This window comes from Salmo salar, chromosome 11 (assembly GCF_965601325.2).
Source record: "Salmo salar chromosome 11, fSalSal1, whole genome shotgun sequence".
Lineage (NCBI taxonomy): Eukaryota > Metazoa > Chordata > Actinopteri > Salmoniformes > Salmonidae > Salmo > Salmo salar.
The window spans coordinates 56079623-56104317 of NC_138301.1; the positions used below are offsets into that span (position 1 = coordinate 56079623).

The following is a 24695-nucleotide window of genomic DNA, read 5'->3' on the forward strand; positions in this document are numbered from 1 at the left end:
TCTGGGAGTGAGTTGTGTATGGGTGAGTGTTTTTCTCACTGACATTCCATTTAGCACAATACGTCACAACCACATGTTTCTGTGTATAATACGTCACAATCACATGTTTCTGTGTATGATCTTTTTACCATCTGGTAAGATGGAATTCAGTTTGATTGAACGCTCTATAACATGTTATTGGTCGTGCACAAGATTTCATACTTGAGTAAAAATAAAGATACTTTAATAGAAAATGACTCAAGAAAAAGTGAAAGTCACCCAGTAAAATATTATTTGAGTAAAAGTCTAAAAGTATTTGCTTTTAAATATACTTAAATATCAAAAGTAAATGTAATTGCTAAGTTATACTTCAATTTCAAAAGTAAAAGTAAAAGTACAAATAATTTAAATTGTGTCATATTAAGCAAACCAGACAGCCTAATTTTCTTGTTCTTTAATTACAGATAGCCGGGGCACACTCCAACACTAAAAACGAAGCATGTGTTTAGTGAATCTTCCAGATCAGAGGCAGTAGGGATGTTCTCTTGATAAGAGTGTGAATTCGACCATTTTACTGTCCTGCTAAGCATTCAAAATATAACAAGTACTTTTGGGTGTCAGGGAAAATGTATGGAGTAAAATGTACATCATTTTCTTTAGGAATGTAGTGAAGTGAAAGTAAAAGTTGTCAAAAATATAAATATTAAAGTACAAATACCCCCAAAAAGTACTTAAGAAGTACTTTCAAGTATTTTTACTTAACTACTTTACACCACTGATGTAAACATTATTAAAGTGCCCAGTGTGTAGTGACTATGTACATAGCGCAGCAGGGCAGGGTACTGGGTGGAGGCCAGCTAGTGACTCTGACTAAGGTTCAGGACAGGGTACTGGGTGGAGGCTAGTGACACTGACTAAGGTTCAGGACAGGGTACTGGGTGGAGGCCAGCTAGTAACACTGACTAAGGTTCAGGACAGGGTACTGGGTGGAGGCCAGCTAGTAACACTGACTAAGGTTCAGGACAGGGTACTGGGTGGAGGCTAGTGACACTGACTAAGGTTCAGGACAGGGTACTGGGTGGAGGCCAGCTAGTAACACTGACTAAGGTTCAGGACAGGGTATTGGGTGGAGGCCAGCTAGTGACACTGACTAAGGTTCAGCTCAGGGTACAGACAGACAGACAGACAGACAGGCAGGGGTGTGAAGGGAAACAGCACTTCAACCAACTGGAGGCTACTTTCATGTGCTTCAATGTTATAACTGTATCTGTATAATGTACATAGATGAGCCAGTAACCACATGTGTGAAGGATTTGCCTATCAATCACATTTTGTCTTCCATGTGGAAGTTATTGCCTGAAGCTAAGCCCGTTAGCCAGTTAGCCTGTTAACCATTTGGCCTGTTAACCAGTTGGCCTGTCAGCCTGTTAACCAGTTGGCCTATTAGCCAGTTAAACTGTCAGCCTGTTAACTATTTGGCCTGTTAGCCTGTTAACCAATTTGCCTGTCAGCCTGTTAACCAGTAGGCCTGTTAGCCAGTTAAACTGTCAGCCAGTTAGCCTGCTAGCCAGTTGGCCTGTTAGCCCATTAGACTGTTAACCAGTTAGCCTGTCAGCCTGTTAACCAGTTGTCCTGTTAACCAGTTGGCCTGTTAGCCCATTAGACTGTCAGCCAGTTAGGCTGTTAGCCTGTCAGCTAGTTAGCCTGTTAGCCAGTTGGCTATAATCCCTAATGCATAGAGACACTGATAGAGACCATGCATCTGCCATATGTCCCCCAGACACACACACACAGACTGTCCCACAGATTAGCTCATTAGTCTACTGCTCCGAGGTAAAGCTGATCAGTGCAGAGTAGCGCATCAGCAGTATTAGATATTACAGTAACAGGAGATGAGCATCAGCAGTATTAGATATTACAGTAACAGGAGATGAGCATCAGCAGTATTAGATATTACAGTAACAGGAGATGAGCATCAGCAGTATTAGATATTACAGTAACAGGAGATGAGCATCAGCAGTATTTGATTTTACAGTAACAGGAGATGAGCATCAGCAGTATTAGATATTACAGTAACAGGAGATGAGCGTCAGCAGCATTAGATATTACAGTAAGAGGAGATGACCGTTAGCAGTATTAGATATTACAGTAACAGGAGATGAGCATTAGCAGTATTAGATATTACAGTAACAGGAGATGAGCGTTAGCAGTATTAGATAGTACAGCAACAGGAGATGAGCGTTAGCAGTATTAGATATTACAGCAACAGGAGATGAGCGTTAGCAGTATTAGATATTACAGCAACAGGAGATGAGCATCAGCAGTATTAGATATTACAGTAACAGGAGATGAGCATCAGCAGTATTAGATATTACAGTAACAGGAGATGAGCATTAGCAGTATTAGATATTACAGTAACAGGAGATGAGCATCAGCAGTATTAGATATTACAGTAACAGGAGATGAGCATCAGCAGTATTAGATATTACAGTAACAGGAGATGAGCATCAGCAGTATTAGATATTACAGTAACAGGAGATGAGCATCAGCAGTATTAGATATTACAGCAACAGGAGATGAGCATCAGCAGTATTAGATATTACAGTAACAGGAGATGAGCGTTAGCAGTATTAGCTATTACAGTAACAGGAGATGAGCATTAGCAGTATTAGATATTACAGTAACAGGAGATGAGCATCAGCAGTATTAGATATTACAGTAACAGGAGATGAGCATCAGCAGTATTAGATATTACAGTAACAGGAGATGAACTGCTGCTGCTTCTGATGATGTGTTGCCTCAGCATCTCTGCCTGTCAGCCAATCCTGGGGATAGAGGGATGGAGGGGTCATGACTTGGACCTCACCCATCTGGTGTACTGTAAAGCCTGAGTCCCAAAGCAACCTCTAGTCCCCTAGCCTCTAGCCTCTCCCTTAGGCCTAGTCCCCTAGCCTCTAGCCTCATCTTTGGCCTAGCCCCCTAGCTTCTAGCCTCCACCTAATCCCTAGTCCCCTAGCCTCTAGACTCTCCCTTTGTCACGTCCTGACCATAGTAAGATGTGATTTTCTATGGTAGAGTAGGTCAGGGCGTGTTTTGTGTTTCTATTTCTATGTTTAAGCACCATGTTATGCTGAGACACGCACTGTGTCGCCAGTGCGCAGCTACAGCCCGGTGCGCTCGGTGCAAGCTCCTCACAGGTGCCGTGCTAGAGTTGGCATTCAGCCAGGAAGGAGTATGCCTGCTCAGCGTTCCTGGTCTCTGGTGCGTCTTCTCGGTCCAGGTTATCCTGCGCCAGCTCTACGCACGGTAACCCCAGTCCGCCAACACAAACCTGTGCGACCTGTCACAACGCCTCACGCTTGTCGGGGTACGGAGGTTATCCAGCCAGGACGGGTTGTGCCAGCCATAAGCTCCAGACCTCCAGTGCGCCTCCACGGCCCAGTATACCCTGTGCCTGCTCCGCGCACCCGGCCTCCAGTGATGTTCCCTAGTCCGGTGAGACCTATTCCAGCTCCACGAAAGAAGCCTCCAGTGATGATCCATGGCACGAAGCCTCCAGTGACAATCCATGGCCCAAAGCCTCCAGTGATGATCCATTGCACAAAGCCTCCAGTGATGATCCATGGCGCGGAACCTGTAGTGATGATCCATGGCACGGAGCCTGAAGCGACGGTCCCCAGTCCAGAACCTCCTGAGACGCTCATCAGTCCGGAGCCTCCAGCGACGCTCCACAGTCCGGAGCCTCCAGCGACGCTCCCCAGTCCGGAGCCTCCAGCGACGCTCCCCAGCCCGGAGTCTCCAGCGACGGCCTGCAGCCCAGAGTCTCCAGAGGCGGCCTGCAGCCCGGAGTCTCCAGCGGTGGCCTGCAGCCCGGAGCCTCCAGTGGCGGCCTGCAGCCCAGAACCTCCAGCAATGATCTACAGTCCGGTTCTTTCGACGACGATCCACGGTCACGTGATAATAAAGCAGAAGGATCAGCGGGTGGAGCGGGGAGTACGCCCCGAACCCGAGCCGCCTCTGCTGCTGGAGGTTATGTGGACTGCATTTGAGACGCCATAAACAATTGTCACCCTCCCTACCCTCCCTTTGTTTTGTGGTTTCTTTTGTTTTAGGTGCATTCGGAGTCTGCACCTTTGGGGGGGGGGGTACTGTCACGTCCTGACAGTATGTGATTTTCTATGGTAGAGTAGGTCAGGGTGTGACAGGGGGTGTTTTGTGTTTTTCTATGTTTTCTATTTCTATGTTTAAGTTCTAGTTTTTCTATTTCTATGTTGTTGTTTTTTGGGTTGATCTCCAATTGGAGGCAGCTGGTCCTCGTTACCTCTGATTGGAGATCATATTTAACTAGGGGTTTTTCTTCCTGGGTTTTGTGGGTGATTATCTTTTGAGTAGTGTTTGTTTCACTCTACGTCACGGTTTTGTAAATCCAGTTATTTATGTTTTGCAAAATTTCACAGATTTAATCAAATGTGGAACTACAACCACGCTGCACTTTGGTCTGATCCTTTCGACAGCCGTGACACCCTTAGGCCTAGTCCCATAGCTTCTAGCTATTCCCTAACCGCTAGCCCCCTAGACTCTAGCCTCTTCCTTAGGCCTAGTCCCCTCGCTTCTAGCCTCTCCTTAACCCCTAACTCCTAGTCCCCTAGCCTTTAGCCTCTCCCTTAGACCTAGTCCCCTAGCTACTCCCTAAACACTAACCCCCTAGCCTCAAGCTTCTCCCTAACCCCTAGCCTCTACCCTCTCCCTAACTCCTAGCCATCTAGCCTCTAGCTACTCCCTAACCCCTAGCCTCTAGCTACTCCCTAACCCCTAACCTCTAGCTACACTCTAATCCCCTAACCCCCTAGCCTCTAGCTACTCCCTAACTCTTAACCTCCTAGCCTCTAGCTACTCCCTAACCCCTAGCCCCCTAGCCTCTAGCTACTCCCTAACTCTTAACCTCCTAGCCCCTAGCTACTCCCTAACCCCTAACCACCTAACCTCTAGCTACTCCCTAACCCTAAGCCCTCTTGCCTCTAGCTACTCCCTAACCCCTAGCCCCCTAGCCTCTAGCTACTCTCTAACTCCTAACCCCCTAGCTACTCCCTAACCCCTAACCCCCTAGCCCCTAGCTATTCCCTAACCCCCTAGCCTCTAGCTACTCCTCAACTCCTAACCCCCTAGTCTCTAGATACTCCCTAACTCCTAGCCTCTAGCTACTCCCTAATCCCTAGACCCCTAGCCTCTCCTGTAAGCCTAGTCCCCTAGCCTCTAGCTACTCCCTAACCCCTAACCTCTAGCCTCTAGCTACTCCCTAACCCCTATCCCCCTAGCCTCTAGTCTCTAGCTACTCCCTAACCCCTAGCCTCTAGCTACTCCCTAACCCCTGGCCTCTAACCTCTAGCTTCCCCCTAGGCCCTCTGGCCTCTAGCTACTCCCTAACCCTTAGCCCCTCAGCCTCTAGCTACTCCCTAACCCCTAGCCTCTAGCTACTCCCTAATCTCAAACCTCTAGCTGCCCCCTAGGCCCTCGGGCCTCTAGCTACTCCCTAACCCCTAGCCCCCTAGCCTCTAGCTACTCCCTAACCCCTAGCCCCCTCAGCCTCTAGCTACTCCCTAACCCCTAACCCCCTAGCCTCTAGCTACTCCCTAGCCATCTAGCCTATAGCTACTCCCTAACCCCTAACCCCTAGCTGTTCCCTAATCCCTAGCCTCTAACCTCTAGCTGCCCCCTAGGCCCTTAGCCTCTAGCTACTCCCTAACCCCTAGCTCCCTAACCCCTAGCCTATAACCTCTAGCTGCCCCCTAGGCCCTTAGCCTCTAGCTACTCCCTAACACCTAGCTCCCTTGCCTCTAGCTACTCCCTAACCCCTAGACCCTAGCTGCTCCATAACCCCTAGCCTCTAGCTACTCCCTAACCCCCTAGCCTCTAGCTGCTCCCTAACCCCTAGCCTCTAACCTCTAGCTACTCCCTAACCCCCTAGCCTCTAGCTACTCCCTAACCCCTAGCCCCTAGCCTCTAGCTGCTCCCTAACCCCCTAGCCTCTAGCTACTCCCTAACCCCTAGCCTCCTAGCCTCTAGCTGCTCCCTAACCCCCTAGCCTCTAGCTACTCCCTAACCCCTAACCCCTAGCCTCTAGCTACTCCCTAACCCCTAGCCTCTAGCTGCTCCCTACCCCCTAGCCTCTAACCTCTAGCTGCCCCCTAGGCCCTTAGCCTCTAGCTACTCCCTAACCCCTGGTCCCCTAGCCTCTAGCTACTCCCTAAGCCCTATCCTGTAATTTGCATGGTGCCTGCTGTCTGGAGCTGATGTGTGAGAGAGACTGTGCCTGGCTTGGCTTGAATAGACCGACTGAACCAGCGAAAGTCGTTTACATGAGGCTGATGATTGAAGGGTTGATACTCCATGGAAGGATACTGATGTAATCTATTGTATGTCACACTAGAGCTAGAGAGATCATAGAGCACAGTAGGGTATAGAGTACAGTAGGGTATAGAGGTTCATAGAGTACAGTAGGGTATAGAGGTTCATAGAGTACAGTAGGGTATAGAGGTTCATAGAGTACAGTCGGGTATAGAGGTTCATAGAGTACAGTAGGGTATAGAGGGTATAAAGTACAGTAGGGTATAGGGGGTATAGAGTACAGTAGGGTATAGGGGGTATAGACTACAGTAGGGTACAGAGGGTATAGAGTACAGTAGGGTATAGGGGGTATAGAGTACAGTAGGGTATAGGGGGTATAGAGTACAGTAGGGTACAGAGGGTATAGAGTACAGTAGGGTATAGGGGTTCATAGAGTACAGTAGGGTATAGGGGGTATAGAGTACAGTAGGGTATAGAGGGTATAGAGTACAGTAGGGTATAGGGGGTATAGAGTACAGTAGGGTATAGGGGGTATAGAGTACAGTAGGGTATAGGGGGTATAGAGTACAGTAGGGTATCGGGGGTATAGAGTACAGTAGGGTATAGGGGGTATAGAGTACAGTAGGGTATAGGGGGTATAGAGTACATTAGGGTATAGGTGGTATAGAGTACAGTAGGGTATAGGGGGTATAGAGTACAGTAGGGTATAGGGGGTATAGAGTACATTAGGGTATAGGGGGTATAGAGTACAGTAGGGTATAGGGGGTATAGAGTACAGTAGGGTATAGGGGGTATAGAGTACAGTAGGGTATAGGGGGTATAGAGTACAGTAGGGTGTATAGGGATCCACAGTGCATATAGTGTTTAGTATAGAAGTGTTCCACGGTTACTAAATGGAGTCAACAGGTACATCGATAAAAAAGTATTTACCATTTAAATGTGTTAAAACATTTCATATTCCAATGTTGTGGTGTGCATGGTGTGGTTCTCACCAGACCGGTGAGACTATAGGCTAAACTACATTATGGAGAAGTTGTGTTCTTTGTTTTGGTTGTAATTCTTCTAGAGGACACCATGTAATGTACAAAACAACAAAACAAACGAGGTCAGGGCAACTTTGGAGAGAGACATGTCACCCAGCCCTGCTATCCTGTTTCATCATATTCCTGGAAACATGCAGCCACTCCTTTATGAGGGACAACCCATCCCCCTGCCTCCCCTCACGCAACCCCGACCACACATCACTGCAGTGGGGATACAACCAATCCCAGATAGACTCAATTCCCCTGGAGCTAAGCCAAACGCTCACTGCACAGTGAACCCAGACCCGACCCTGTACCATGCATACCCACCCCCCTATCCTGCAACCCCAGCCCTATATCCACCATACACCCTGCCCTTATCCGCTCAGCGGCTACGTGGGACCTACAGTAAGTGAGCCCCATGCAGGGAGAGGGAACTGGGTCAATATGAGCAGTGGTGTAAAATACTTAAGTAAAAAATATTTAAAGTACTACTAAAGTAGTTTTTTTTTTAGGTATCTGTACTTTACTATTTATATTTTTGACTACTTTTACTTCATTACATTCCTAAAGAAAAAAACAGTACTTTTTTACTTCATACATGTTCCCTGACACCCAAAAGAATGTTTAACAGGACAGGAAAATGGTCCAATTCACGCAATTATCAAGAGAACATCCCTGGTCATCCCTACTACCTCTGATCTGGAGGACTCACTAAACAGAGAACATCCCTGGTCATCCCTACTAGCCTCTTATCTGGAGGACTCACTAAACAGAGAACATCCCTGGTCATACCTACTAGCCTCTTATCTGGAGGACTCACTAAACAGAGAACATCCCTGGTCATCCCTACTTGCCTCTGATCTGGAGGACTCACTAAACAGAGAACATCCCTGGTCATCCCTACTAGCCTCTGATCTGGAGGACTCACTAAACACACATGCTTTGTTTGTAAATGATGTCTCAATGTTGGAGTGTGCCCCTGTCTATCCATAAATAAATAATAATAATCATTTTTTTCCTTCTGGTTTTCTTAATATAAGGAATTTGAATTGATTTATGCTTTTACTTTTGATACTAAAGTATATTTTAGCAAAAAAAACATTTACTTTTGATACTTAAACATATTTAAAACCAAAATACTTTTAGACTTTTACTAAAGTGGTATTTTACTGGCTGACTTTCACTTTTACTTGAGTCATTTTCTATTCATGTATATTTACTTGACTTTTTCCACCTCTGAATATGAGAATAATTATTGTGCGTGATGTTACTGGGATGTTGGTCTCGTGTGGCTCAGTTGGTAGAGCATGGTGTTTGCAATGCCAGGGTCGTGGGTTTGATTCCCACGGGGGACCAGTACAGGAAAACAAAAATGTATGCATTCACTACTGTAAGTCGCTCTGGATAAGAGCATGTGTAAATGTAATGTTGAAACACGAGCAAAAGGAAACAAAGACTGGAAAGTGTGTGAACACCTACAATATAGTCACTGATATGTGGGGGGGGGTAGATCAGCTTAATATAGCAGAAAGATTGTTGCTTCCATCAGTGTAATTGTCTGCATCATTTCCAATCCCCCATATCTTTTTGCGGGATAAATATCCATATACATACACGCATGCATACATATACACTTATATCCATACACATACCTATATAGACATACATACTTTTTTAAGAATATACCTTTATTATTCCCCACACCCTACCACCCTTCCCTCAATTGGAGTAAACTAATAAACACTTAGGCTTCTAAGTTCAGTTTATACATCTTATACACATTTTACAGACACAATCTTTTTTACAATAGTTATATTTTGTTTGTTTTTAGTCCTTCCTCTATTTCTGATGTCCATCCAGTTTGATTTCTATTTGTAACTGTGCTATTTCACAACATTTCTGAACCTATATACATTTTACAGACCCCGTATGTTTTACATTGGTTATCTTGTTGTTATTAGTCCCACCCTTCAGCTCCATTCGACCCCTCCCACCAACTACATTTTCTTTCACATGAAATCTATTATAGGCTACCATATTATTTAAATCAGATCAGATTTGATTAAATCAGAATAGTATAGAACAGAATATAGCAGAACATAACATAATAGAATAGATCTGTATTGGCGTGGCAGGAAGCCTAGTGGTTAGAGTGTTGGGCAAGTAACTGAAAGGTTGCTGGATCAAATCCCAGAGCTGACAAGGTACAAATCTGTCATTCTACCCCTTAACAAGGCAGTTAACACACTGTTCCCTGGTAGGCTGGTCATTGAAAATAAGAATTTCTTCTTAACTGACTTGCCTAGTTAAATAAAGGTTACATTGCTGCATAGGCTGACATAATTCTGCAGAGTGATTCATTAAAAAAGAAACTCCCCCTCTCTTTCAGTTAGCTAATATGAATAGATTACTAATATAAAAATCACATCAACAGGAGAGGTAGTGGTTCTATCAGAGAGTGAAGTCACTTCAACAGGAAAGGTATCTCCGGTTGTAAATAGCAGAATGTGACGTTGGTTGCCTACGCTTCTCTCTCGCTACATGCCAGTCGGGTGGGTGAGCCGTTCTTGTTCGCAAGAGAAAGAATACACGCAACTATTATTATATATTTTTTTTTGCCTCATCGTACGTTAAAGTTTATAAAATCACTGGGCTTTAAAATCCTGAAATAGAATATACATAAATAACATACATAATACGACATGAAAATACGGTGTAAACTGTAAAGTCATGTGTTATCCTCCGTCTCGTATAAACTCTGTGCCGCTCGTGTGCGTGCTAGTCAGCAGACGCTTCTGGAACCGCGCCCACCCTTGAACTCGTCGACACCGGCGTGCATGTTGCACGGTGGCGCACAAACTCAGGAACAAAACAACCCCCAGCCCCAGAAAACTTTTCCCGCCTTGTCTATGACTCATATGTAGGTTAACCACATCACATTGAAGAAGGGGGCCTCTCTATTCAGATTCTACATTCTACTTAAAAAAAAAAAAAAATAGACCTCAAAGAAAATAAGAGAATATAAATTGTTGCCTCAATGTTTTTTTCTCAGCCTTGTAGCTATATTTTCATGTGCAGCTATGCAGCGTCCAAAATATTATTCAAAACAACTGTATAATGGTACAGACAGCGAGAAATGTGACTGCCGATAGGTAGGCTACTTAACACTGTAGGAGGCCTTTCTCTGATTCAGAAGGGTTGGGTTGAATACAGAAGGCACATTTCAGTTGAACTCATTCAGTTATTCAACTGACTAGGTATCCCCTTTCCTTTTCCTTCTCTTTGTACTTAGCACCATAGGAGGCCATTCCTTCTTTTGGTACTTAGCACTGTAAGAGGCCATTCCTTCTCTTGGTATTTAGGACTGGCCCCGCCTCTGGATTACCGACCTCTGCTTGACCTGACCCTGAGCCTGCCTGTCCATCCTGTACCTTTGCCCCGCCTATGGATTACCGACCTCTGCCTGACCTGACCCTGAGCCTGCCTGCCCGTCCTGTACCTTTGCCCCTGTTGCTGTAATAAACGTTGTTACTTGGACACGGTCTGCATCTGGGTCTTACCTTTATCCTGATAGTACAAACTGGGCCTGACTGACCCCAGCAGACCCGGGCCAGCTGCGCCACGCCATCTCCTCCCAAGGAGCCACCATCGGGAGGCACGAGGGACTGCTTCGTGGCCTTATGGAGGGGGTCCAAACGTTGGCTGAACGCCATGACCACCAGGCATTAAACAGTTTGCCGGAGAAATTCCGCGGGTTGTCTGGGAGGCAGACCTACCACGTTGGTAACCCCACAGCCCCTCAGTAACCCAGCTGCTAGCAGCGCCATCTCATCGGCCACTGCACCCATCCACTTCCATGGATGTTAGAGCGCTGGTTTAACTACACTGCAGTTGACTTTTTGTTGTTCACATAGAACAGTTTTACCTCCGATTTGCCTAGTTTAAATACTCCAAGCTAATGTAAGCTAAATAGCAAGCTGCGCTAATGTTGTTTCTAGCTAGCTAGAATTGCACTGAGATGCAGTGTCTTAGACCACTGTACCACACGGGAGGCTCAAAAGAGAGAAGAGAATATTGTCAATGACTTACCTGGTGAAATGATTTCTAATTGAGTTTTTTTTAACAATACATTAGGTCTGTCATGCTGTTCTTGAACAGCAGCTCATAAGACCTGTACCTCCATAGAGGAGTGTTACGCGCTATGTGAGTTTCAGATAGCGCTAATGTCATCGTGTTGTCAGATACAGAATAGATAGGAACCTTTATTTTCGTCCTGTTGTCTGATAAGAGGGTAGATAACAGCAGACAACATTAGTAAAGAACTATGTACGACCTCGCCTAATAAATTCTCAATATCCATACACTATGTTAACTGGTATGTGTAGGAATTCATTTGACCTTTTTACCTAGTCCACCTTCCAGTTAGTTTTGATGATGTGTTATATTGATAAGGGTGAGTGGTAGGGATACAGCTATCTACCTCTAGTCCAGGGGCGGGTAACTGCAGTCCTCAGGGGAGGGGGGGGGGGGGGGGGGGTCCTGATTGGTGCCACACTGTTTCTCTCCATCCCTAGCGAACACACTGTTTCTCTCCATCCCTAGCGAACTAGAAACCTAGAGAGGAACCAGGCTATGAGGGGTGGCCAGTCCTCTTCTGGCTGTGTTCCCTTGCAAACACACTGTTTCTCTCCATCCTTAGCGAACTAGAAACCTAGAGAGGAACCAGGCTATGAGGGGTGGCCAGTCCTCTTCTGGCTGTGTTCCCTAGCAAACTAGAAACCTAGAGAGGAACCAGGCTATGAGGGGTGGCCAGTCCTCTTCTGGCTGTGTTCCCTAGCGAACTAGAAACCTAGAGAGGAACCAGGCTATGAGGGGTGGCCAGTCCTCTTCTGGCTGTGTTCCCTAGCGAACTAGAAACCTAGAGAGGAACCATGCTATGATGGGTGGCCAGTCCTCTTCTGGCTGTGTTCCCTAGCGAACTAGAAACCTAGAGAGGAACCAGGCTATGATGGGTGGCCAGTCCTCTTCTGGCTGTGTTCCCTAGCGAACTAGAAACCTAGAGAGGAACCAGGCTATGAGGGGTGGCCCGTCCTCTTCTGGCTGTGTTCCCTAGCGAACTAGAAACCTAGAGAGGAACCAGGCTATGAGGGGTGGCCAGTCCTCTTCTGGCTGTGTTCCCTAGCAAACTCAGCTGATTAATCAACTTGCATTCTAAACCCGAGCGATTGTGTTTCGTAATGGCCTGATGGCATCACTATGTATTGACCAATGGAAACACCCGTAGGGCGTTCACAAGATAATAATGTCATAATGATAATGACAATCTCTCCCAATCCGTTGATGCGTTTACAGTTAGACATGCAGCTGTGAGACACTGAACATTTGATCTGTGAGGATGGTTCTCTGCAGTATATACTGAAATACACACCGTAACCCTGTTATCCTGTTGCACTATGGTCATTTGGTGACATATTGAAATCGGAAAGAGAGAAACTGCATTTCTACTTAGTGTGAAACATTTTGTTCCACACCCATTTCTTCACATCCTGTGGTATAGAACTCTCAGCATCAGACAGCAGAAAACATTTTAACACTAGCACAACCCTGATGAGAACTGAAACATCTTTCTCTCTCTCTCTCTCTCTCTCTCTCTCCTCTTTCTCATCCTCTCTCTCTCTTCCTCTCTCTCCCTCCCTCTCTCTCCTCTCTCTCTTCCTCTCTCTCTCCCTCCCTCCCTCTCGCTCATTCTCTCTCTTTCTCTCTCTCTCCTCTCTCTCATTCTCTCTCTTTCTCTCTCATTCTCTCTCTCTCTCTGTCTCTGTGTATCTCCCTGTGTCGCTTTCTCTCTCTCTCTCTCTCTCTCTCTCTCTCTCTCTCTCTCTCTCTCTTCTCTTTCTTTCTCTCTCTCTCCTCTCTCAATTCAATATAATGTAAGGGCTTTATTGGCATGGGAAACATATGTTAACATTGCCAAAGCAAGTGAAGTAGATCATAAACAAAAGTGAAATAAACAATAAAAATGAACAGTAAACATTACACTTCCAAATGTCCCAAAATAATTAAGACGTTTCAAATGTCAATAGTTAAAGTCCAAAAGGGAAAATAACTGTGTTCTCTCTGTTTAGTACCAAACAGCATTCTAGTTTGCTCTGTTTTTTTGTTTTGTTAATTCTTTTGAATAAGTAAAGTAATAATCTTCTTGTTTTCTCATGATTTGGTTGGGTCTAATTGTGTTGCTGTCCTGGGGCTCTGTAGGGTCTGTTTGTGTGTTTGTGTGCTTGTGAACAGAGCCCCAGGACCAGCTTGCTTAGGGGACTCTTCTCCAGGTTCATCTCTCTCTAGGTGATGGCTTTGTTATGGAAGGTTTGGGAATCACTTTCTTTTAGGTGGTTGTAGAATTTAACATCTCTTTTCTGGATGTTGATAATTAGCGGGTATCAGCCTAATTCTACTCTGCATGCATTATATGGTGTTCTACGTTGTACACGGAGGATATTTTTGCAGAATTCTCCCTCTCTCTCTCTCTCTCTCTCTCTCTCTCTCTCTCCCTTTCTCTCCTTTCTCTATCTAATACATGTACACTAATACATGTAGTCACATACACCTCTCTGTCATATATGTCGTTAGAGAATGACAAGAAAACCAGACTCCAACTAATAGAACTCAACAGGTGTTTCAGTGGGTTTCCCTCCGTCCGTTATGCAAAGCACAGATCAGTCTGTCAATCTGTTCTGAATCCACCCAAGAGTCCCAAGGCACCCTAGTCCTTTACCCAAGAGTCCCAAGGCACCCTAGTCCTTTACCCAAGAGTCCCAAGGCACCCTAGTCCTTTACCCAAGAGTCCCAAGGCACCCTAGTGCTTTACCCAAGAGTCCCAAGGCACCCTAGTGCTTTACCCAAGAGTCCCAAGGCACCCTAGTCCCTTTATAGTAAACTACTGTTGACGGTCAACCGGACTCCGGTCTAAAGTAGTGCACTATAAAGGGGATAGGGTTCCATTTGTCTGGTCTAAAGTAGTGCACTATAAAGGGAATAGGGTTCCATTTGGTTGATCTAAAGTAGTGCGCTATAAAAAGGGGATAGGGTGATATTTGTCTGGTCTAAAGTAGTGCTCTATCAAAAGGGGATAGGGTGACATTTGTCTGGTCTAAAGTAGTGCACTATAAAGGGGATAGGGTGACATTTGTCTGGTCTAAAGTAGTGCACTATAAAAAGGGGATAGGGTGACATTTGTCTGGTCTAAAGTAGTGCCCTATGAAGGGGATAGGGTGACATTTGGTTGATCCCCCTGGTTTCTGGTTTCACAGTGTAGAGATTCCACTGTAAGGAAGCCCTCTCATTGTTCTGATGAGATGATCGTAGGTAAACAATACGTCACACGTCTACATCACTCATAAACATGTCCTGTTCTCAACGCTAACGTTGCTTCTGTAATAAACCTTCTCTTATAGCCTTACAAGATCCTACACCTGCATATCTGAGACTGTTCCTGATTGTCTACTTCCTATAAAACAAGTATCAACCACAACCCCAAAGCTAGCTGATATCTCTGTCTACCCTGACCTAAACTGTACCACTGCACATTGACTTGGTATCAACCACAACCCCAAAGCTAGCTGATATCTCTGTCTACCCTGACCTAACCTGTACCCCTGCACATTGACTTGGTATCAACCACAACCCCAAAGCTAGCTGATATCTCTGTCTACCCTGACCTAACCTGTACCCCTGCACATTGACTTGGTATCAACCACAACCCCAAAGCTAGCTGATATCTCTGTCTACCCTGACCTAACCTGTACCCCTGCACATTGACTTGGTATCAACCACAACTCCAAAGCTAGCTGATATCTCTGTCTACCCTGACCTAACCTGTACCCCTGCACATTGACTTGGTATCAACCACAACCCCAAAGCTAGCTGATATCTCTGTCTACCCTGACCTAACCTGTACCCCTGCACATTGACTTGGTATCAACCACAACCCCAAAGCTAGCTGATATCTCTGTCTACCCTGACCTAACCTGTACCCCTGCACATTGACTTGGCACCGGTACCCCCCCCCCCCCCCCCCTAGTATATAGCCTGAAATAAATAAAATAAATAAATAAAAATATAGCCTCGTTATTTTATTGTTTTACTTTTTATTATGTTTTATTTACTTTAGTTTATTTGGTAAATATTTTCTTAACTCTTTCTTGAACTGCACTGTTGGAAGGGCTTTTAAGTAAGCATTTCACAGTAAGGTCTACACATGTTGTATTCAGCATTTCACAGTAAGGTCTACACATGTTGTATTCGGGCACATATGTGTAAGGGCTGTCGTGAGAGAGAGTAGACCAAGGTGCAGTGGAGTTAGTGTTCATCATTGAATATTTAATAAAGAAAGAACACTATACAAACAAAATGAGAAAACCGACAGCCAAACAGTCCTGTCAGGTGCAAAACACTAACAGAAACAAATACCCACAAAACCCAAAGGAAAAACATGCTCCTTATGTGTGACTCCAAATCAGCAACAACGAGCTTCAGCTGTGCCTGATTGGGAGCCACACACGGCCCAAAACAAAGAAATACAAAAACATAGAAAAAGGAACATAGAACACCCACCCAATGTAACACCCTGGCCTAAGCAAAATAAAGAACAAAAAAACCCTCTCTATGGCCAGGGCGTTACAGTACCACCCCCAAAGGTGCGGACTCCGGCCGCAAAACCTGACTCTGAAGGGGAGGGTCCGGGTGGGCCTTCTTACGGCGGCGGCTCAGGTGCGGGACGTGGCCTCTGCTCCACCCTTGGCGTCGCCCTCTTAGGTGGTGCACCTGGCCGCGCCAAAGGTCTGGTGGGCGACCCTGACTGCGCCCAGCTGGCGGGCGACCCTGGTTGCGCCCGGTTGGCGGGCGGTGATGGTTGCGCCTGGCTGGCGGGCGACCCTGGTTGCGCCCGGCTGGCGGGCGGCGATGGCTGCGCCCGTCTGGCGGGCGACCCTGGTTGTGCCCGGCTGGCGGGCGTCCCTGGCTGCGCCCGGCTGGCGGGCGTCCATGGCGGCTCCGGCGGCACTAACCCAGGATTCACCAGGCTGGGGAGATATGAAGGAGGCCTGGCCCTGGGCGCAGGCACAGGACTCACCAGTCTGGCGGGTGGCTCTGGCGGCTCTGGCGGCTCTGGCCCAGGATTCACCAGGCTGGGGAGACATGAAGGAGGCCTGGCCCTGGGCACAGGCACAGGACTCACCAGGCTGGGGAGACATGAAAGAGGCCTGGCCCTAGGCGTAGGCACAGGACTCACTGGGCTGGCGGGCGGCTCTGACTGCTCTGGACAGGCGGGCGGCTCTGGTGGCTCCGGACAGGCGGGCGGCTCTGGCGGCTCCGGACAGGCGGGCGGCTCTGGCGGCTCCGGACAGGCGGGCGGCTCTGGCGGCTCCGGACAGGCGGAAGCTCTGGCGGCTCCGGACAGGCGGGCGGCTCTGGCGGCTCCGGACAGGCGGGCGGCTCTGGCGGCTCCGGACTGGCGGGCGGCTCTGGCGGCTCCGGACTGGCGGGCGGCTCTGGCGGCTCCGGACTGGCGGGCGGCTCTGGCGGCTCCGGACTGGCGAGACCCACTGGAGGCCTAATCCTGGGAGGTGGCACAGGACGAACCAGGATGGGGAGACCCACTGGAGGCCTAGTCCTGGGAGGTGGCACAGGACGGACCAGGATGGGGAGACCCACTGGAGACCTGGTCCGTGGAGCAGGCACAGGACTGACCAGGATGGGGAGACCCACTGGAGGCCTGGTCCTGGGAGGCGGCACAGGACGGACCAGGATGGGGAGACCCACTGGAGGCCTAGTCCTGGGAGGCGGCACAGGACGGACCAGGATGGGGAGACCCACTGGAGACCTGGTCCGTGGAGCAGGCACAGGACTGACCAGGATGGGGAGACCCAATGGTCTCCCCATCCTGGTCCGAGGAGGAGGCACAGGATAAACCGGGCTGTGGGGGAGCACTGGAGTTCTGGTACGGACGCTCTTTACCCACACTCCAGGCTGAATGCCCACTTTGGCCCGGCACGGGCAGAGAGCAGGCATTGGGCGAACTGGACCCTCCCAGCGCCCTGGAGACACAGTGCGCAGAGCCGGTGCAGGATACCCTGGCCCGAAAAGGCGCACTGGAGACCAGACGCACTGAGCTGGCACAACCCGTCCTGGCTCGATGCCTGCCCTCGCATGGCACTTGCGGGGGGCTGATATGTAGCGCACCGGGCATTGAACGGGCACTGGGACACCGTGCGCTCCACAGCATAACACGGTGTCTTACCAGTACCATGCTGCTTCTGGTAAGCATGGGGAGTTGGCTCAGGTCTACCGCCTGACTCCGCCAATCTCCCCGTTTGCCCCCCCCAAAAAAAATGTTTGGGGCTGCCTCTCGTGTCTGCTGGAAGGCCTTTCCTCATACCAGCACCTCTCAGCTCTCGCCGCCTCGATCTCCCACTGCGGGCGGCGATAATCCCCAGCTTGAGCCCATGGTCCTTTACCGTCCAGGATTTCCTCCCAAGTCCACGATTCCAGATAGCTCCTCTCCTGGTGCCTCTCCTTGTGCTGTTCCTTTCTCCGCTGCTTGGTCCGTTGTTGGTGGGTAATTCTGTAAGGGCTGTCGTGAGAGAGAGTAGACCAAGGTGCAGCGGAGTTAGTGTTCATCATTGAATATTTAATAAAGAAAGAACACTATACAAACAAAATGAGAAAACCGACAGCCAAACAGTCCTGTCAGGTGCAAAACACTAACAGAAACAATTACCCACAAAACCCAAAGGAAAAACATGCTCCTTATGTGTGACTCCCAATCAGCAACAACGAACTTCAGCTGTGCCTGATTGGGAGCCACACACGGCCCAAAACAAAGAAATACAAAAACATAGAAAAAGAAACATAGAACGCCCACCCAATGTAACACCCTGGCCTAACCAAAATAAAGAACAAAAAAACCCTCTCTATGGCCAGGGTGTTACAATATGACAAATAAAGTTTGATTTGATTTGAAACTGAGCTGCACTTCCTAACCTCCTGCCTAATGTATGACCATATTAGAGACACGTATTTCCTTTAGATTACACAGATCCACAAAAAATTTGAAAACAAACCCAATTTTGATAAACTCCCATGTCTATTGGGTGAAATACCACAACGTGCCATCACAGCAGCAAGATTTGTGACCTGTTGCCCCAAGAAAAGGGCAACCAGTGAAGAACAAACAGCATTGTAAATACAAACCATATTTATGTTTATTTATTTTCCCTTTTGTACTTTACCAGAGAGAGAGAGACTAGAGAGAGGGAGAGAGAGAAGGAGAGAGAGAAAGAGAGAGAGAATGAGAGAGAGGACAGAGAGAGAGAAAGAGAGGAGAGAGAGCGAGAAAGAGACTAGACAGAGCGAGAGAGAGCGGGAGAGAGAGAGAGAGAGAGAGAGAGAGAGAGAGAGCGGGAGAGAGAGAGCGAGAGAGCGGGAGAAAGAGAGAGAAACAGAGAGAGAGCGAGAGAGAGAGAGAGAGAGAGAGAGCGAGAGAGAGAGAAAGAAAATAGGAATATCCAGATATTAAGGTGTATACTTATCTTAGCAAACTATTTGACATTTAAAAGTAATATACAGTATAGATAAGGGAAGATGCAGCACTAGCTTCTTACATTTCCTTTAAAACAGTTGCAGGGCACGCAAGTAATACATTACACATTATGGACTACAATAAGACACAGTAATATATTACACATTATGGACTACAATAAAACACAGTAATATATTACAGATTATGGACTACAATAAGACACAGTAATATATTACACATTATGGACTACAATAAGACACAGTAATATACACTGCTCAAAAAAATAAAGGGAAAACTTAAACAACACAATGTAACTCCAAGTCAATCACACTTCTGTGAAATCAAACTGTCCACTTAGGAAGCAACACTGATTGACAATAAATTTCACATGCTGTTGTGCAAATGGAATAGACAACAGGTGGAAATTATAGGCAATTATAGCAAGACACCCCCAATAAAGGAGTGGTTCTGCAGGTGGGGACCACAGACCACTTCTCAGTTCCTATGCTTCCTGGCTGATGTTTTGGTCACTTTTGAATGCTGGCGGTGCTTTCACTCTAGTGGTAGCATGAGACGGAGTCTACAACCCACACAAGTGGCTCAGGTAGTGCAGCTCATCCAGGATGGCACATCAATGCGGGCTGTGGCAAGAAGGTTTGCTGTGTCTGTCAGCGTAGTGTCCAGAGCATGGAAGCGCTACCAGGAGACAGGCCAGTACATCAGGAGACGTGGAGGAGGCCGTAGGAGGGCAACAACCCAGCAGCAGGACCGCTACCTCCGCCTTTGTGCAAGGAGGAGCAGGAGAAGCACTGCCAGAGCCCTGCAAAATGACCTCCAGCAGGCCACAAATGTGCATGTGTCTGCTCAAACGGTCAAAAACAGACTCCATGAGGGTGGTATGAGGGCCCGACGTCCACAGGTGGGGGTTGTGCTTACAGCCCAACACCGTGCAGGACGTTTGGCATTTGCCAGAGAACACCAAGATTGGCAAATTCACCACTGGCGCCCTGTGCTCTTCACAGATGAAAGCAGGTTCACACTGAGCACGTGACAGACGTGACAGGGTCTGGAGACGCCGTGGAGAACGTTCTGCTGCCTGCAACATCCTCCAGCATGACCGGTTTGGCGGTAGGTCAGTCATGGTGTGGGGTGGCATTTCTTTGGGGGGCCGCACAGCCCTCCATGTGCTCGCCAGAGGTAGCCTGACTGCCATTAGGTACCGAGATGAGATCCTCAGACACCTTGTGAGACCTTATGCTGGTGCGGTTGGCCCTGGGTTCCTCCTAATGCAAGACAATGCTAGACCTCATGTGGCTGGAGTGTGTCAGCAGTTCCTGCAAGAGGAAGGCATTGATGCTATGGACTGGCCTGCCCGTTCCCCAGACCTGAATCCAATTGAGCACATCTGGGACATCATGTCTTGCTCCATCCACCAACGCCACGTTTCACCACAGACTGTCCAGGAGTTGGCGGATGCTTTAGTCCAGGTCTGGGAGGAGATCCCTCAGGAGACCATCCGCCACCTCAACAGGAGCATGCCCAGGCGTTGTAGGGAGGTCATACAGGCATGTGGAGGCCACACACACTACTGAGCCTCATTTTGACTTGTTTTAAGGACATTACATCAAAGTTGGATCAGCCTGTAGTGTGGTTTTCCACTTTAATTTTGAGTGTGACTCCAAATCCAGACCTCCATGGGTTGATAAATTGGATTTCCATTGATTATTTTTGTGTGATTTTGTTGTCAGCACATTCAACTATGTAAAGAAAAAAGTATTTAATAAAGTTATTTCTTTCATTCAGATCTAGGATGTGTTGTTTAAGTGTTCCCTTTATTTTTTTAGCAGTATATTACACATTATGGACTACAATAAGACACAGTAATATATTACACATTATGGACTACAATAAGACACAGTAATATATTACATATTATGGACTACAATAAGACACAGTAATATATTACACATTATGGACTACAATAAGACACAGTAATATATTACACATTATGGACTACAATAAGACAGTAATATATCTTATTCTTGTGCTGAGTCGTTTTATTTTCTCTAGAAGATAAGAGAGAGAGAGAGGAGGGCTCTTTATTGCAGATACAACAGTCCACAGCACTGTCTCTCTGTACAGTACATCATGTCCCGATCTAACTTTGTTTAACGAGGTCACGATTCTGGCGCTCCGGAGCGCATCGGTATCCAATGGATAAGCAGCTGCAAGACGACACACCCCTTTATGCATCGGGATGGCACGCCCCCAGCATGGAAACAGCTTCTAGTCGACTCGGCACATTGACCTGTCACAATGCAGGGGACAACTAGGGAAATATCACTGGGATGGACTATGTTAATTTGGCTAAAGAAAGAAAGAAAAGTTATTATCGTTTCATAACTGTTTAATTTCCAAAGACCGGAAAAGGGATTCATACTCGACGTTGTTTACGTTTAGATTTTTTTGTTGTTGCTCTAGGATGGCAATTCCATGGAGAAGCCGGTAACATGTATTATGTGAGTTGTTTCCTATTGATAGTATACTGAGACCAAAGCTACCTCCATAATCACATAAAGGGATCAACCCGAATGAAATCATTTTAAACCAGAACATAGTTGATATATTTGAATGTCACCAATTACGCATCGGTGTTCAGTTTGAAGGGATATGGATCATTTCGCCGCTGAGTGCCTTGTGTCTATGTCCAGTCGGGCTATCGTTCATCCTAAAGAGAACCGAGAGATCAAAACAGAACCAGCCTGCTATCCAAGGAACGACGGAGAAGACCTGGTCAAAGACAACTCTTCTCTTTTCGTGGTGGCGAGGATTCTAGCGGATTTTAACCAGCAGCCATCCACGACTACTAGCGATATTGCCGAGCGGGCAAAAATACAAGAAGGGTGCGTATCGCCAGCTCAAGTCACAGAGGATGGGAGTAGTGCCACACCTATCCTCGACAGCCCCGCCGCCGACCTCACACAAAGAGGCAACAAACGAGTCAGAGGTCGATCCGAGACGGAATCGTCTCAGAAAAAGCACAAATGTCATTATTCAGGTTGTGAAAAAGTTTACGGGAAGTCGTCCCACCTCAAAGCGCACCTAAGGACACACACAGGTCAGTTCTCTTTAAAACAATTTACATTCAAATACATGATTTATTGTGATATTTAAACCCCATTATTATGTTCTTCTTCAGTTTCACTAGGAGCCTAGTATTATAAAGGGCTGTGTGTGAATAGTGACCCTAAATTGGATGTGAGCCAACGCATTGATGCAATGCACAACGTGTCACATACGGTCGTTCACAGTTATCTATTATTTTGACCCGTTGCACATTAAAAATAAAAGCTTTTTTTATTTTAAAAACAACACATTATCTAACTATTCTGTTAATATACACTTAACCCTGTAAACGACCCTCTCTAAAACAATGTTAGAGTTGCAGTGAATGAGAGAGCTGCGTTACATCGTAGCATTGTCTGCGTTCACTGGCCGGTGAATAAGTTGAGCGACTGTAGAAAGAAACTCAACTCAATGACCTGTAGTATGGGAGGTGTAGAACACCAGGTGCAGCGTCATGGATTCACAACTACTGAAGTACACCACGATGGGCTTGTTTCAGTTCATAGAAAAACACTAGAAACACAGTGAACATAACAACAACAACAAAAACTATTTGACTTTATCAGAAAACGTTTCTGAGAAAGTCAAATCAATGTATTTACTGTAAGCAATATATCCTATAGGAAAGGATGGATGGATGGAGGAAGAGAGAAAGAGAGAAAGAGATAGACAGAGAGGGTAAAGAGAGAGAGAGAGAGAGAGAGAGAGAGAAAGAGAGAAAGAGATAGACAGAGAGGGTAGAGAGAGAGAGAAAGAGAGAGAGAGAGAGAGAGAGAGAGAGATGGTAAGTGTGACTCTAAGCTCTTTGTTTTGCTGTGGGAGGATGTACCACACCCCCTTCACTGGCTCCTCACTAGTTACCACAGCCACAAAGTCATAATTATGGAAAAACCACACCTATTTCTACAATGTATCTTCTTAAAATCGGATTTAAACCTGACCTTAAATTAAGACTAAAAAAGCTATTTTTGTTTTCATGAATTTTTTAAAATATAGCCAATTTTCACTATGTGCTTGTGGTAACTAGTGACAACCCCTTCCCTGCCAACACCAGAGATCTCTCTCTGTCTCTCTCTCTGTCTCTCTCTCTCTCTGTCTCTCTCTCTGTCTCTCTCTCTCTCTCTCTCTGTCTCTCTCTCTCTCTCTCTCTCTCTCTCTCTCTGTCTCTTTCTCTCTCTCTCTCTCTCTATCTATCTCTCTCTGCCTCTCTCTGTCTCTCTCTCTCTCTCTCTCTATCTATCTCTCTCTGTCTCTCTCTCTCTCTCTCTCTCTCTCTCTCTCAGTCTCTCTCTCTCTCGGCTCCAGGCCCAGCCCCAGACACACACTCTGCCTGCCTTACAGCTGATCTGTCCAGCAACAGACTCAGCTAGCAGAGCTCAGACACAGGGAGGTTTCCTATAGGATAAGATGCTTCATATCATGTCATTAGATGGAGACATAAACTCCACAACCGTAATCCATGTTATTACCACGTGATAAAGCAGTGTGCCAGAGCTCAGACACAGAGAGGGTTTCCCATAGGATAAGATGCTTCATATCATATCATTAGATGGAGAACATAATGTCCTTAATCTGCCATCCTATAGCTTTCTGAGACCCAGCAGTTCATTGTTGTCCTGTCTAATGGACATTTGTTTTTCCACGTGTCCCTAAGGCCATTACATGCCACTGTGTTGGGACTTGTTGTACCTTTGAGAGGAGCATTCTGGGCTTTTCAATGATATCACGTGTGTGTGAGGCTTCATCATCTTTTCTTCTTTGTTCTTCAAAATAGCTACCATCACAATTACCATCACAATTACTATCACGGTTATTATCACGATAACCATCACAATTAGCATCATGAATACCATCACAATTACCATCACAATTACTATCACAATTAGCATCACAATTAGCATCATGAATACCATCACAATTACCATCACAATTACTATCACAATTACCATTACGATAACCATCACAATTAGCATCATGATTACCATCACAATTACCATCACAATTAGCATCACGATTACCATCACGATAACATCACAATTATCATCACAATTACCATCATGATTACCATCACAATTTGCACATTTTATGGTAAGTGTGTGTAATTGTGTAAATATAATTTTTTGTGAGTTTGATATTCAAATGTTTCTAACAGGTAAATACCTCAGGAATAGTTTGGTGAGTTTTCAGAGCAATGTAATCATTTTGTCCCATTAAATCAGACCTGTCCTCTGTATCTATGTTTTCTATCTACTCACCCCATTTACAGTGATGTTAAATGTTTCATAGTTATTATCAACTGAGTCCTAATGGTCACTACAGCGCACGTACAACAAAACCACGTAATAACTTCTCCCCCCCCCCCCACACACAAACACCCCCCCATGTTATTTTCATCCCAACCCTTATATTGATAAGGATAGAGCATGTTATGAGGAGGTATTTGTCAAATGGATAGCCTGCTGCTACTCTCTGTTTATTATCTATGAGTCACTTTAATAACTCTACCTACATGTACATATTACCAAAAATTACCTCCACTAACCGGTGCTCCACTCACATTGACTCTGTACCGTAACACCCTGTATATAGCCTCCACATTGACTCTGTACCGGTACCCCCTGTATATAGCCTCCACATTGACTCTG

General features: G+C 46.3%; 1 protein-coding gene across 1 annotated transcript in view; it reads left to right on the forward strand.

Annotated features, from left to right (window-relative positions):
- The first annotated feature begins 21158 nt into the window (after positions 1–21158).
- Positions 21159–24695, forward strand: part of LOC106591806 (Krueppel-like factor 9) — an 86102-nt gene continuing 82565 nt past the window's right edge. Inside the window, exon 1 of the mRNA XM_045689747.2 lies at positions 21159–22042. Coding sequence (XP_045545703.1) covers positions 21595–22042 — 448 coding nt within the window. The 5' untranslated portion in view covers positions 21159–21594. The remainder of the gene's footprint in view (positions 22043–24695) is intronic.